The sequence below is a fragment of the Lygodium microphyllum genome, chromosome 30 (assembly GCF_053477565.2).
Source record: "Lygodium microphyllum isolate KBCC chromosome 30, Lygodium_microphyllum_v1.1.10, whole genome shotgun sequence".
Classification (NCBI taxonomy): domain Eukaryota; kingdom Viridiplantae; phylum Streptophyta; class Polypodiopsida; order Schizaeales; family Lygodiaceae; genus Lygodium; species Lygodium microphyllum.
This window is the reverse complement of record NC_141164.1, coordinates 83,132,132-83,146,522: the sequence shown is the minus strand read 5'-3', so window position 1 is coordinate 83,146,522 and position 14,391 is coordinate 83,132,132. Positions and strand designations below refer to the sequence as shown.

Genomic DNA, 14,391 nt, shown 5'->3' with positions numbered 1-14,391 from the left:
GATTCGGCATTTAATGCAACTCAAGTGCACCACACAAAGTATTTTGACAGTGGGACACCAAAGCATATCACTTCTAGGAAATGTCTGTTTACCTCTTCACATTCAACCCCTGTTAGGAAGCATATTACATGTGCAAATAGTAACAATTATGATGTATGTGGCATTGGTACAATCATATTACTGCTACAGATGGTTTAGATTTTAAGCTTCTAGATGTCTTGTTTGTGCCTGGCATTACAAAGAACCTATTTTCTATTTCTACTTTTAACAAGCATGGCTTTCAGGTCATATTTGAGGTTGACAAATGCATTGTTAAAAACAGAGAGATTGATTATGCACTCAGGCTATCCGACACCCTGTAGGAGGTCTCTTTTTGTTGGATACTTATGATAGAAAGTCTCATGATACTCTAGCAATCACTACTCTTTTGCATACAACGCAGAATGCGGAGCTATGGCATGCCTGCTATGGACATACGAGTTTTGGGAGTCTAATGACCCTACAAAGATGTCATATGGTAGATACATTGCCTCCAATGGAGACCCCACATCCTCATACATGCGAGGGATGTATTTTGGGCAAAATAGATAGGTTTGCTTTCAAAAAAAAAGGTGTAGTGTATGCTATCTCGATAACACAACTTATTCACTGAGATGTTTGTGGCCCCATGAGGACACATCCACTGGGGGGTCATCTTTACTTCATCACATTTATCGATAACTACTCTCAATATACATGGGTGCATGGGCTGAAAAGTAAAATCTAATGTATCTATGCATTCTAAACATCTTATAGCAAGGCTTCAGGTTGACACTAGCTTAGAAGTGCAAACACTTCGCACCAAAAGAGGGGGGAGCACATGTCTTGTGATTTTACAAAAGTAGATGATTGTGATGAGCATGTGTTCATGAGTTTACTGTTGGATGATGATGAGGCTACTTCCTTGGACGAAGCCCAGCAAGATGTACATTGGATGTAGGCCATGCAAAATAAGTTAAACTCTCTTGCCACTAACTTTACATGGGATCTTGTGGATTTACCACTTGGTAAGAAGGCCATTGGCACAAAATGGGTTTTTAAACTCAAACACAAGGCTGATGGCACTATCGACATATACAAAGCATGGTTGGTAGTGAAAGGCTATGTGCAAAAGAAGGGCATAGATTATGGGGAAACTTTTGCTCCTACATCCCCTATGAGTATGATGGCTACAAATTATGGCCGGAAAGTACATCACTTGGACGTTAAGACAGCATTTTTGAATGGGGATTTGCATACGGATGTTTATGTGTCATAAACTCCAAGGTTTGTGCTCAAGGGAAAAGAGCACATGGTATGTAAGTTGCATTATTATTTTCCAAGGAGGGGAGACTTGCATTTACAAGCTTATAGTGATTCAAATTGGGCTGGTGATGCAGACACTAGGTAGTCTACTAGTGGACACTAGGCCACTCGTGCATTTCATTGCTAAGCAAGAATAACCTACAATAGCCACCTTGTCTTATGAGGCTCAATACAATGCAGCCTTCACGGCAACAATGGAATGTGTATGGCTGCACAAACAGTCACATGCATTATTATTTTCCAAGGGGGGGAAACTTGCATTCACAAGCTTATAGTGATTCAAATTGGGCAGGTGATGCAGACACTAGGTAGTCTACTAGTGGACACTGGGCCACTCATGCATTTCATTGCTAAGCAAAAACAACCTACAGTGGCTACCTTGTCTTATGAGGCTCAGTACAACGCAACCTTCACGGCAACAATGGAATGTATATGGCTGCACAAATTGTTGGCTGATCTACATTTACCATTGGAGGGTGCTACACCCATTTTTTTCAACAGTCAGAGTGCTATTGCAGTAGCATGAAATCATGTGTTATACTCGCATGAAACACATTAAGGTGCATTATCATGATGTTAGAGATGTGCGATACAGGAGATCAGCTTGATGTATGTACCCACATAAGAAAATGTTGCAAACATTTTCACCAAGGCACTACTATGCAAGAAGTTTGAGGCTTTTCAAAAGCCCTTAAAATTATTACATTTGGTGATTGATCATCCTTGTACTTCATTACATTGGCATTGTAGGGGAGTGTTAGAATTTATCAAATCTAGACAGTACCCATATAATTCATGTGGTGTGGACACTTTAATAAGCGTTACTTGTGCGTGTGTGTGTGTGTGTGTGTGTGTGTGTTTACCTAATGTCTTGACATTTAAAAGTAGTGACACTAAGGACTAGAGTTAGCTTAACTCTAGTCAGTTGGTGGTTAGGTCAACCCTTAACCTAACTTAGTTAATACCTCACTCTTTTCAATTCAATTCATTGAGTACACTCTACTCACTTGCTTCAACTCACTCACCATCACTGTCTTGTTTCTCTTCTCCATAGCTAGTACATTTTTCTCACAATGTCTTTAGGTGATGGTAAATTGTAGGTAGGCGTGGCCCGCTACCGCTACTAGTGGACGAGAGAAAGAAAGAAAGATATATTAACATCTGTCTATATATCAAGGTCTACACATGATCTCAACTATAATACCGCCCCTAACACCTCCACTGCTATGCCTAGTCATGAGTCTTTGGTGTCTTGTGAGTCTTGGTGTCTCCACTGATATGCCTAGTCGTGAGTCTTCGGCATCTCGTGATAATGACTATGATCCGAGGCTGTGTCCAGCCTCCTCAACCATGGTTCAAAGAGATAGGGTTATCGTGCTAGAATAAGTGAAATGGCTCTATTAATGTGAATCCACCGCCTAGAATGGGAGATGTCTAGCAGGGTGGCTCTGTCTCTACAAGGCTAGTAGTGTCAATAGGGTTAGATCTGTGAAAAAAGTATGTCACTACTCTCTGCATGCTTCCCTGGGTGTGAGCTAGCCTCTTGTCTCACAATAGTGTTGTGTGGTCATCACCACTCTTCAATGGTGGAATTATAGTATTGTCAGACTAGCTCGTACGGAAGCCCTCACATATTGCTCTATTGAACATGTGACAAATGGAGATCAGCTCAAGTAGTAAGCTTTCCTATTTTATCATCAAGCATATGTGTGTATGGACGACACCCAAAGACTCTGAAGTGGAATATGACAAGCCGAGAGCCAAAGAATGCCTCATACGGGGTCTTCTGAGGAAGAGCCGCAGTCGGACACAATGTACACCACAGTGTTAGCCGCCTCAACCCAAAGGCGATCAGGGAGCTCTGCTACAAACAACATAGAGCATACCATTTCCATGACAATTTCATTCCTACGCTTTACAACTCCATTCGAAGAGGGGGAGTTAGTAGAGATGAGCTGGCGAGAGATGCCATGCTGTTGTAGAAACTCGAAGATTCGAATAGGGGGAGTTAGTAGAGGTGAGCTGGCGAGAGATGCCATGCTACTGTAGAAACTCGGAAAACTCATGGGAGATGAACTCACCACCACTATCACTCCTCATGCAACCAATACGACAACCCGTCTGGTTATGAACCACCAGCACCTAAGCAAAGAAATATGTGAAAGCATCGGACTTATGCTTAAGGAAGTACACCCACATGTATCTCAAATAATCATCCACTATCAAAAAGAAGTACAACATGCCGTTCAAGGCAGCAATGGATATGGACCCACAAAGATCAACGTGAATCAATTTAAGATGCACCTCAACTCTATGTGTAGACTACTGAGAAAATGGGGTACAATGCTGCTTGCCGAGCTGACATGCTCTACAAAAATCTCAAGCTAGCTTCAAGTGAGAAAAGTCCTCAACCATCTCATGGCAAGACAACTCATAAAAAGAGTCATAGCCAAGATACCCTAGGTGGAAATGCCAAAGACGCTCATTGTTTGTAGGCTCCTGAGATGTGGCTAATGCCTAGAAGCTATGGAACACGGAGCCCTCGGCTATGTCGGCTCAATAAGAAAATGATCATGTGGTATAGGCCATTAAGTTGTGCCTTACTGCGAGCAATCATTAAACCAGTTTGAGAGTCAAGGACCTCGACTGTGGTCGCTATAAAGAAAACCACTCGTCCCAGCTGGCAAAGCTGCTGAATAGATAACAAGTTCCCCCCAAGCTGAGAAACATGGCATACATTGTCTAGCGAAGCCAAATCCGAACCCTTGTAAGTGGCAAAATTGACGCAATCTTGAGCTTGGATCTTGATCGAGGAGTTGTTTCTGCCCCGCTGCAAGGGCTCGGGTATGGAAGATGTCCTTTGTAGAAGTCATGTGATGTGTAGCTCCATTGTCCACAATCCAAATAGGTACTAATGTGCTCGATTGTGAAGACTGGGCCTCTACAATAACCTCGTCGGGAAGAAACTCACAAATGTGGACAAGACTCGCATTAGATGTATCTACGGAGACGATGTGGACCTCAACAAACTAGTCACATAAGCCCTCTCAAGTTGAGAACATTGTCAACTGAGATGGCTGACGAGTGGTAGTGTGAGTCTGACCTTTCTACTGCCCCTTGCCATTACCCTACCTCCCTTGATGGGCATTGCCCGATTGAGGGGTAAGGGTCTGTGACTTGGGTTTTGGTGTGGTGGCTCTTGCCTTTAATCGACACTCATCGTCGAAATGGCCAACCTTTTGACAATGTTGATAATATCTATTCTTTTTGGGTACATTCTACCACCGGGTTTGAGTTGAGACTAGGAGTTTCCTTATAATTCCCTTCCTTAATTTTGATTTTGATTTTAAGTTTGATTTGATTTACCCTTCCCTTGTTACTTCTTCTAAGAATGAGCAACAAGAGCCCCCTCTTAGGAATTATTCATATGAAACTGATCAAATAGCTGTGCATAACGCAATAGCTAATATTCAAATTCATAGAATGTGGGTAAATTGAGCAAAGAAACCACTTACTGCACAAAACTGAAGTATTTACGCGGAAGCTTGTTAAGAAACAATATAACCTAATCGTTAGAGGACTTAGGAGTCCCTATGGTGGAGAATTCAGCAAGGAGACACTGATACTTAGTCAACTTGACTTTCAAGTCATCCCGATCAAAGATTTTGAAGTCCTAAAGCTCATGGTCAAGATTTATTCAACGGGTCCTATCCTGCGTCGCATAGCGGTTGTGCCTATCGCTTTAACACTGAGTCAAAATGTTGAAGCTAAGAATGAAACACAAGCAATAAGCCCTGCATCAACTCAACAATAGCGGAGGCATTTCTAGACTTCCATGAGCAAATGGCCTCGCATGGAACAAGTACTTGATCGGGTTGGGGTTCCAACCCCTGCACAAGATCCCATAGGTTCTGTGAGTCGAGAACATGTCTCATCAAGTTCAATCAAGTTGTAAAGTGTGACCACTTAAAACGAGTCTTGTCATTGAATGCATGCTTAGCGAAAGATGATCTAGAACCATGAGGTATCAAGAATGTGGGGTAAGATGGATATGCAGTGTAAGATGGTGGTGGTGGTGGTGGTGGTGGTGGTGGTGGTGGTGGTGGTGGTGGTGGTGGTGGTGGTGGTGAAGTTTGATAAGAAGGACGAGGAAGAGGTGGGTAGGCAGCAGGAACAGGTTGTGAGTGTCCAATGAGTACCGATTGATACAGAAGCACTAGAACATTAATGTTTCTATAAGGTGCTGGTGGAGGTGGAGGCACTGGAATATAAGTCGTGTCCAAATGTTGGCTGAGACACAGCATAATGACTAGAGGGTCCACTAGGTAATGCCATGGAGGCAAACTATAGCATCAGTTGATCCACACTTCGGAGAGACTGAGGGAAATACCTAGGCTGCAATGATTCTGAAAGTGTGTGAGAAAAAGGTGGAACACCACACGATTGAGGAAAGATGAGGTCCTAATGACTATGCCTAAGTTTGAAGAACCCCCCAGTGTGGTGAATGAAAACACATGTGATCCTACATGAGATGCAACATGCAGTATACTTAATGGAGGTTAAAAGGATGTAGCAACGAAATAAGAGGGTGGGATGGGAGGGAGATTAAATGGATTTGTGATAGGTGTAGATGTGGGAAATAATGTGGGTTCCTTTTGTCCATTAAATACATCAAATTGAAATATTGATGATGAAGATGCAGCTACTTCATTTTGACCTTTGAAAAAAAAATTGTCTGAAGGAAAAGAAAAGGAATGAGTACTCATAGTTTCTGTTTCAACTGCTTACCTAGTCTTGAGTTCATGAAGAAATATATGTTTTTCTTGTTACTCATAAACCAGAAATTGTTTTGCATACATTCTTCATTATGAAAATCATCCATACCAATACGAGAAGGGAATCATCATTAATAAAATCTAAAATCGTAGACATACCTAGCACCGGAGAGAATAAGTATGAAGGCAATGGAGTGTACTCTGTGCCAATTCCACTTACGGATAGCGAGTCCGAAGTGGAGATTCCACCCTTCCTACATGGTCTGGTAGATCGGTGCACCGAATCTAAAGGGTGAAATTCAGACTTACCTTCTATCTACTGCTCTGCTCTATGCATCAAAATGAGATCGTACTCATCTGCAGTAATCTCGTACGGTCGTGAAACTCCATGGTAGTCAAATGATATCGGGAGCTTGTGAAGCAAGCTGTGAGGGCCACTCCGACTCAATTCTCGATGGATTTAGCTCGCATGTGAAAAGTGGTACAGAAGCAGTATTCAAAGTCAACTGCCCTTTTGTTGTTTCTGCTTCTTCTATAGAGCTTTCAGATCAAGGCCTAGGTTTCTCTCAGAGAACTCGGCTCTGATACCATGTGAAGAAATACCCTAACACAAAAACACAAATAACACCGTACGACAAAGCACAGACTGATAGAAGAGCACAGTTAGGATTAGGGCAACTCAGAGACAATGAACATAGAGAATGAATGAAGTGATATGAATACTGAATATACAATGCTCATGCAACAAACACACTAGGTAGTGAATGAATACTTAACCTCGAACTCCTATATCTCAAGGATCAAGGCAGGGATAATGAGTTGGAGAGTGTGTCGTACTCTAAACAGATCCCAAATCGTAGCAAGGCAACCTTCGAGTATCGAACAATAGTAAACACAGCCTATGTATAGCTAGACCTGATGCGGACAGCAATGCAGGAGAGAGAAAGACTAAAAACGCAGGTGATGAGAGAGAAAACAGCAAACACAGGCTGCAGGAGAGAGAAAGACTAAAAACGCAGAAAAAGCTAGTAGCAACAATCAACATGCTGAAATCAGCTCCAAATAATGTGTGGTAGGCGAGAAACAGGCACCAGACTGTTATAGACAACAATGGCCAACTTGGACCGCGATGTCCTCCGCGTCCGGGGTGTGGGCAGCAAGCTGAAATGCCTGAAATCTGCAAAAACGAGATTAGGGCTGAATAAAGGGCAGCATACCTATTTATAGAAAGTTTGGGCCCTCCCAAGTAGGTTTGTGCTTATGGGATACAAACGCTCTCTAGGAACGCATTTCTTTTAAATAGACAAGGTTTCTTCCTTAATTAAGAATGTTTTGGGGCTGTTTAAGTGAAGCTAATGCATTTTTAGCTCAACAAACTAGTCTCGTGCACTTCCCAAAGCCAATAGATGTCACATAGATACTCACTTCTTTATCCTGAGCTCTCTTGCGTAGGCCGATTTCATCTATGTCAATCTCTTTGAACATGGCATTATCATGCATATAAAATTCACTCTGTCTATCTCTCCGATGCGTGCATTGGAATTCCCCACTAATGCAATGGCAGTGTCTAATCCTTTACAAGGAAATCAATAAAAGCGGAAGCAAATGAAATGATGTTTAAATCAAATGAGTAACAAGTTGAAAGTGATTAAGAAATCAACAAGACAACGTTTGGAGAGGAGATGAAATGGTCTGTGCGTTTATGGCTGACACATAGCCTTACAATGGTCGAGAGATGATGATAGTTAAGCACTTAGTGAATATGCTTAAGGTCTAAAAACCTTCAGATTGCTGAGAATAACCAGCAAGCAATGATAACCAGATTGATCAGTAGTGTTTAAAAACACTAATATCCAAGCTTAGTGAAATGTTTGTGTTGGAATCCAATTAAATGATGGGCTTGAGAGTCACCTTCGGGACAAGAGGCTCCGAGTATTGGGCCTCCAAATTTGCAATGAACTTGAATCTTGCTCAATCAGTGATTAGAATCACTCTCCATAACTTCAGTAAGAAGAAAACTGAAGAAAGCCAAGCTTCAAGCTTTTTGGCTATGGCTGCCAAACAGGGTGACAATTAGGGTTTTTCTCACAACGGTCAGCAGAGGAGGAATTTTGGGAAACCCTTTTAGGTGGGAGTAGCCCACTTGGGGAGCTACCAATGCCCCATGGAAGCCACCAACATTGCACCTCCTACAGCACACGGACAGCTGCGAACTGAGACACTGTCCAGATCTGCGCATTTTCCTAAGAAACAAGCAATGCTGGGCTCTGACAGACCTAATGTCGAGGTTTATCATGTTGGGATGGAACATCTTGAGGTGAGGAAGATATCTCCAAAAGAAGGCTAGAGGTATTATGCCCTCCTTTGGCCACACTGAGTCCTCCAAGTTCAATGGGTTGCAGACAACTATGGAGGTTGAGAAGATAAGGTGAAGAAATGAAGGTCATTTGTGCCCTTAGGTCAAGATGTGATTGTGGGAAGCTCAATGCATCAGAGGTGGCTCTGATACTATGTTAGAATATCAAAGTTGCAGCATAGAGGAATATGCACAAGAGGGAGAAGAGAGCTCACAAAGTACAAGAAGAAGATCTTGCTTATTCGGTTGCTCAAGAAGTACAACTAGTACACTCTCTTCTACACTGAGAGTAACCCTTAGGGCTGTTTAAAGCCACCAGAAGCTAGGGTTAGGGTTCCCCCTATCCTCTAGTCTATTCACACCTCACCTTCCCTCATGCACCCTTGCTTACATAGGGTTCACATGCTATACTTCTAACAAACGATGATGGAGGAACACTCAAAGAGAGGACCATGGGTGCACAGGATTCAAGGGAGCATTCCCAATATTGAATGCTGCAGCAAGTTGCAACTCTTAATGGATGAGTTAGTAACATAGTTAGGGGTGGCTTCTCTCCAAATAGAACATCAAAATTTGGCTCACTCATGTATGTTGGGATGTGGTCTCCTGACAAGAAAGTGCTCATATATGAATGTAGTGTGACTAGAATTACAAAAAGCAACACCATTACTGGGATCATGGAAGAGGAACTGACAGCATTCTCATCAGCACGAGCAGCATAAAATTGATCAAATATCAACTAGAGCCACTTCCACTGCCTATTCAGAGATAAACTAGATCATCTCAAGCATTACTGACAGTCATATCTCATAGCAACTGCTCCTAGTAATACCATCACATATCCTTTAGTCATACAGCCTTGGTATTTGACAAGTTGAGTGCACAACCATCGAGAGCTCTCCACAGGCCCAATGGTGGCTAACCAACATCACAATAGATGAAGACAATTGAGAGGCCAAACAGCATGTCAAAGAACTCAAAACCAAAAACTATTCTCACACAAACATCTGCACTGCATCAATACTAGTTCTGTCCTTAAAAGATAGAAGCCAATGCTTTTGTTCAGATGAGATGACCTTATAGGACAACTGAGTGATCATCAAACAGGGGGCCACTACATCTAGCAAACACTTTCATGGCCAGCCCAAGACACAATCTAAGTCTCAGAGAAGTACAAAATGATTTGCTTGTAATCATAAAAATTGCCCTGTGCAAGGTCTCAAAGTGGCCTCACCTTCACATAAGCTATCTGACTTCAGTTATTTCACTCTCCTGAATTATCTTGCACATCAAAGTTTGATCCATGGATAAAACTATGATTTTTTTCAGTTTTAACCAGGCCTCCAAGCTGGTAAAAGACACTCTCAATCGTAACATTCAACAACTAAAAACTGTTTAGCATGGAGATGCATCTATAAACACCAGATTTCCAACCTTTCAAACAGAGATCCTTGATTTTGTCGTGAAATTTCAAGACTGTTGAGATCTAAAAAGGGTAAAAGCATAGGTAGCTTACAGCTTCCACAGAATCCAAAAATAGTAATGCACTTGATGCATGGTTCATGAAGATTTTGAAACTGCAGTCTAATATTTCTTCAGGGCTCATAGATGATCCTTTTCTGAAAGTTTTTGAATGGATTGACATGGGCATCCGGATCATAGTAGTGTTTGACTTAGCCCATGAAAGATCTTGAGTTAAACGGAATGGGAGAAACTGATCTGCAAACCTTTGTGCAATGTCTGTACCTGTACAGAATACCATGTGTTATCATTTCCTATGGCAAACACACCTTACAACATCTTAACATTTGCTTCCAAGATGGGATCCAAAAAGAGAATCTAAAATTCAAATTATATACCCAGACCCATTGATGAAATCTGAAGAGGAACGTACAACAATACAGGATCAATCTTGTAATCCATTTCTGAGGGGATGCATCAATAGAATTATTCTTTTGTCGGAAAGAAAAGCCACATATACTAGCCAGAACTGTAGAGTTGCATAAGGAGATAAAAATCATTGATGCAACATAGCTTAGTTGTCAGGTTGAAGAAAATGTAAACTATTATTACATTATGCATGCACAGTCTAAACATCTGACAATAGGCAGCAGAAGTCCCTATGACAACCATCCACCATAACAGCAGCATATTGCGAAATACCTTTTTCAACAAAGAAAAGATAGGTATATTACTAAACACATTAGAAAAACTCCCCAAAGTAAAAAAATATGAAGTAATCCCAATCTAGGACTTCAACAATACATCACAATTTGTCGCCAACATGCAAAATCCCATCAGTATCCTAATACTTACCGCAGTATGCATCTCCCATTTGGCCATGCATGCATTACATGATCAGATTGATGAGTTACATAGAAGAGATGTTGATTGGGCTCTCTCAAAGCTTTTAAGAAAGCTTTGAAAGAAGAGTTTTTCTTGGAAGATGCAGGATTGGTAACTAAAAAGACATTTATAGATTGGATTGAAAAGCCTAATAAAGGGTTGGCTGCTACACCTTTGCTCCATGAATTTGAAAGTGGTCAATAGGCCGGTGCATTGAATCGCCCTTCCTGCATGGTCAATAGGCCGGTGCATTGAATCTAAAGGGTGAAATTCAGACTTACCTTCTATCTGCCGTTGGGCTCTATGCATTCAAATAAGAGCTCATTGTATATGAGGGCATGGAGGAGGAAGAGGAGGAAGGTGAGAGCACTAACATTCGGGTGTTTAAAGGAGTTGGAATGATGATTCACGAACAAACCCTTCATGGACGTATGGCGAGACCGTTGATTTTGAAATTTCTTGACATGACTAGTCAAGAAACATTCGTAAGCAAGAGGGTGGCTCTGAAAGGGAGGAATATATATCTGGGAAATGACCTCACTAGGACATAGGTGTTGCATAGAAAGTCCAGCACCAAGGAGATTCGACAGGCTAAAGATGTGGGCAAGTGGGTAGTATACCAAGGTGGGTGAGTACACATTGTCTAGGCTCCCGCCACCCAACCCAAAATGGGATGCAAAATTTATGAAACCGCTCCTAAGATAGCCATCTAGAAGTGTAATGAGTATATGAGGACAAATGCAAGCATATTTGCAAAGACATTCGCTGTTTGTAACCTTGCCCTATACATGGAGACCTATCAAAGCTAGCAGAGCAGCTGGAAGGGCGGAATCTCCACTTAGGACTGGCCATCCGCAAGTGGAAACTGGCACAGAGTACACTCCATTGCCTTCATACTTATTCTCTCCAGTGCCAGGTATGTCTACCATTTCAGATTCTATTAATGATGATTCCCTTCTCCTATTGGTATGGATGATTTTCATAATGAAGAACGTATACAAAACAATTTATGATTTATGAGTAATGAGGAAAACATATATTTTTTCATGAACTCAAGACTAGGTAAGCAGTTGAGTACTCCTTTCTTTTCTTTTCCTTCAAACAATTTTTTTTTCAAATGTCAAAATGAAGTAGTTGCATCTTCATCATCAATATTTCAATTTGATGCATTTAATGGACAAAAGGAACCCACATTATTTTCCATATCTACACCTATCACAAATCCATTTAATCTCCCTCCCATCCCACCCTCTTATTTCATTGCCACATCCTTTCAACCTCCATTAAGTGCACCGCATGTTACATCTCATGTAGGATCACATGTGTTTTCATTCACCACACGGGGGAGTTCTTCAAACTTAGGCACAGTCATTAGGATCTCGTCTCTTCCTCAGCCGCATGGTGTTCCACCTTTTCCTTGCACACTTTCAGAATCATTGCAACCTAGGCATTTTCCCCAGCCTCTCCGAAGTGTGGATCAATTGATGCCATAGTTTGCCTCCATGGCATTACCTAGTGGACCCTCAAGTCATTATGCTACGTCCCAACCAACATTTGGACACGACTTATATCCTAGTGCCTCCACCTCCACCTCCACCAACACGTTATGGAAAAATTCATGTTCCAATGCTTCTGCATCAATCGGCACTCATTGGATACTCACAACATGTTTTTGCCTACCCACCTCATTCCCATCCTCCTCCTTATTAGACACCTCCACCACATCTTATGCATACTTCACATCCATCTTACCCCACATTCTCGACACCTCATGGATCTACATCATCTTCTGCCAAGCATACATTCAATGACAAGACTCATTTTAATCGGTCACACATTACAACTTGGTCAAACTTGATGAGACATCCTTGACTCACAAAACCTATGGGATCTTATGCAAGGGTTGGAACCCCAACCCGATCCAGCACTTGTTCCATACGAGGCCGTCCGTTCATGGAAGGCTAGAAATGCCTCCGCTATTGTCGAGCTGATACGTGGCTTATTGCCTGAGTTTCATTCTCAACTTCAACATTTTGACTTAGTGTCAAAGCAATGGCACACTTGACCGACCGCTATGTGGCTCGGATAGGACCCGTCGAATAAATCTTGACCATGAGCTTCAGAACTTCAAAATCTCTAACCGGGATGACTTGAAAGTCAAGTTGGCTGAGTATCGGCGTCGCCTTGCTGAATTCTCCACTACAAGGACTCCTAAGTCCTCTGACGATCAAGTCACATTGTTTCTTAACAAGCTGCCACATAAATACTTTAATTTTGTGCAGCAAGTGGTTTCTCTGCCCAATTTACCCACATTCTATAAATTTGAGTGTCAGCTATTGCGTTATGCACAGCTATTCGATTAGTTTCATATGAATAATCCCTCAAAGGGGGCTCTTGTTGCTCATTCTCAGAAGGGGCAACAAGGGAAGGGTAAACAAAATCAAACTTCAAATCAAAATCAAAATCAAACAGAGGAATCAGAAGAAAACTCCCTGTCTCAACTCAAACATAGGTGGTAGAATGTACCTAAGAAGAATAGATATTGTCAACATTGTCAAAAGGCTCGCCATTTTGACCATGAGTGTTGACCAAAGACAAGAGACACATCACCAAAACCCAAGTCACAAACCCCCACCCCTCAGTCGGGCAACCCCCATCAAGGGAGGTAGGGTGATGGCAAGGGGCAGTGGAAAGGTCACACTCACACTGCCATAGGTCAACCATCTCAGTTGACAACGTTCTCAACTCTAGAGGGCTTGTTTGACTGGTCTGCAAAGGCCCACATCGTCTCCATAGAGACATCCGATGTGAGTCTCGTCCATATCTGTGAGTTGCCTCCTGACAAGGTTACCGCAAAGGCCCACTCGTCACAACCGAGCACATCAACATATGTTTGGATTGTAAACAGTGGAGCTACAAATCACGACTCCTATAGAGGACATCTTCTGTACCTGAGCCCCTGCAACCGGGCGGGTCCGTGTAGGAAACAACTCCTCGGTCAAGATCTAGGATCAAGGTTGCATAGTTTTGCCACTGACAAGGGTCTGGATCTAGCTTTGTTGGACAATGTATACTATATCTCTCAGCGCGTAGTGAGGCACAGCCTAATGGCCTATACCACATGACCCACTGTCTTACTGGGCCGACACTTGAGGGCTCCATGTTCCATAGCTTCCAAGCATTAACAACATCTTGGGAGCCTAAGAACAATGAGCGTCTTTGGCATTTCCGCCTAGGGCATCTTGGCTATGATTCTCTTTATGAGTTGTCTCGTCGTGAGATGGTTAAGGGCCTTCCTTGCCTGAAGCTAGCTCAAGATGTCTATAAAGCATTTCAGCTCAAAAAGCAGCACCGTACCCCATTCCCTCGACAGTCTATACATAGAGCTAAGGCTCCTTTTAGATTGATTCACGTTGATCTGTGTGGGCCAACATCCACTACTACCTTGAACAACGCACTGTACTTCTTTTTGATAGTGGATAATCATTCAAGATACATATGGGTGTACTTCCTCAGGCATAAGTCCGATGTTTTTAGATATTTCGTTGCTTGGGTGTTGTTGGTTCATAA

The 14,391-nt window shown here is 42.2% G+C and overlaps 1 protein-coding gene across 2 annotated transcripts in view; it reads right to left on the bottom strand.

Moving 5' to 3' along the window:
• Positions 1–14,391, bottom strand: part of LOC148010054 (Zinc finger, C3HC4 type (RING finger) family protein) — a 204,293-nt gene that overhangs the window by 139,312 nt on the left and 50,590 nt on the right. For both annotated transcript variants that reach the window (XM_087672510.1, XM_087672511.1), the window contains one exon: positions 9,992–10,221. In XM_087672510.1, the coding sequence (XP_087528636.1) occupies positions 9,992–10,221 (230 nt within the window). The remainder of the gene's footprint in view (positions 1–9,991; positions 10,222–14,391) is intronic.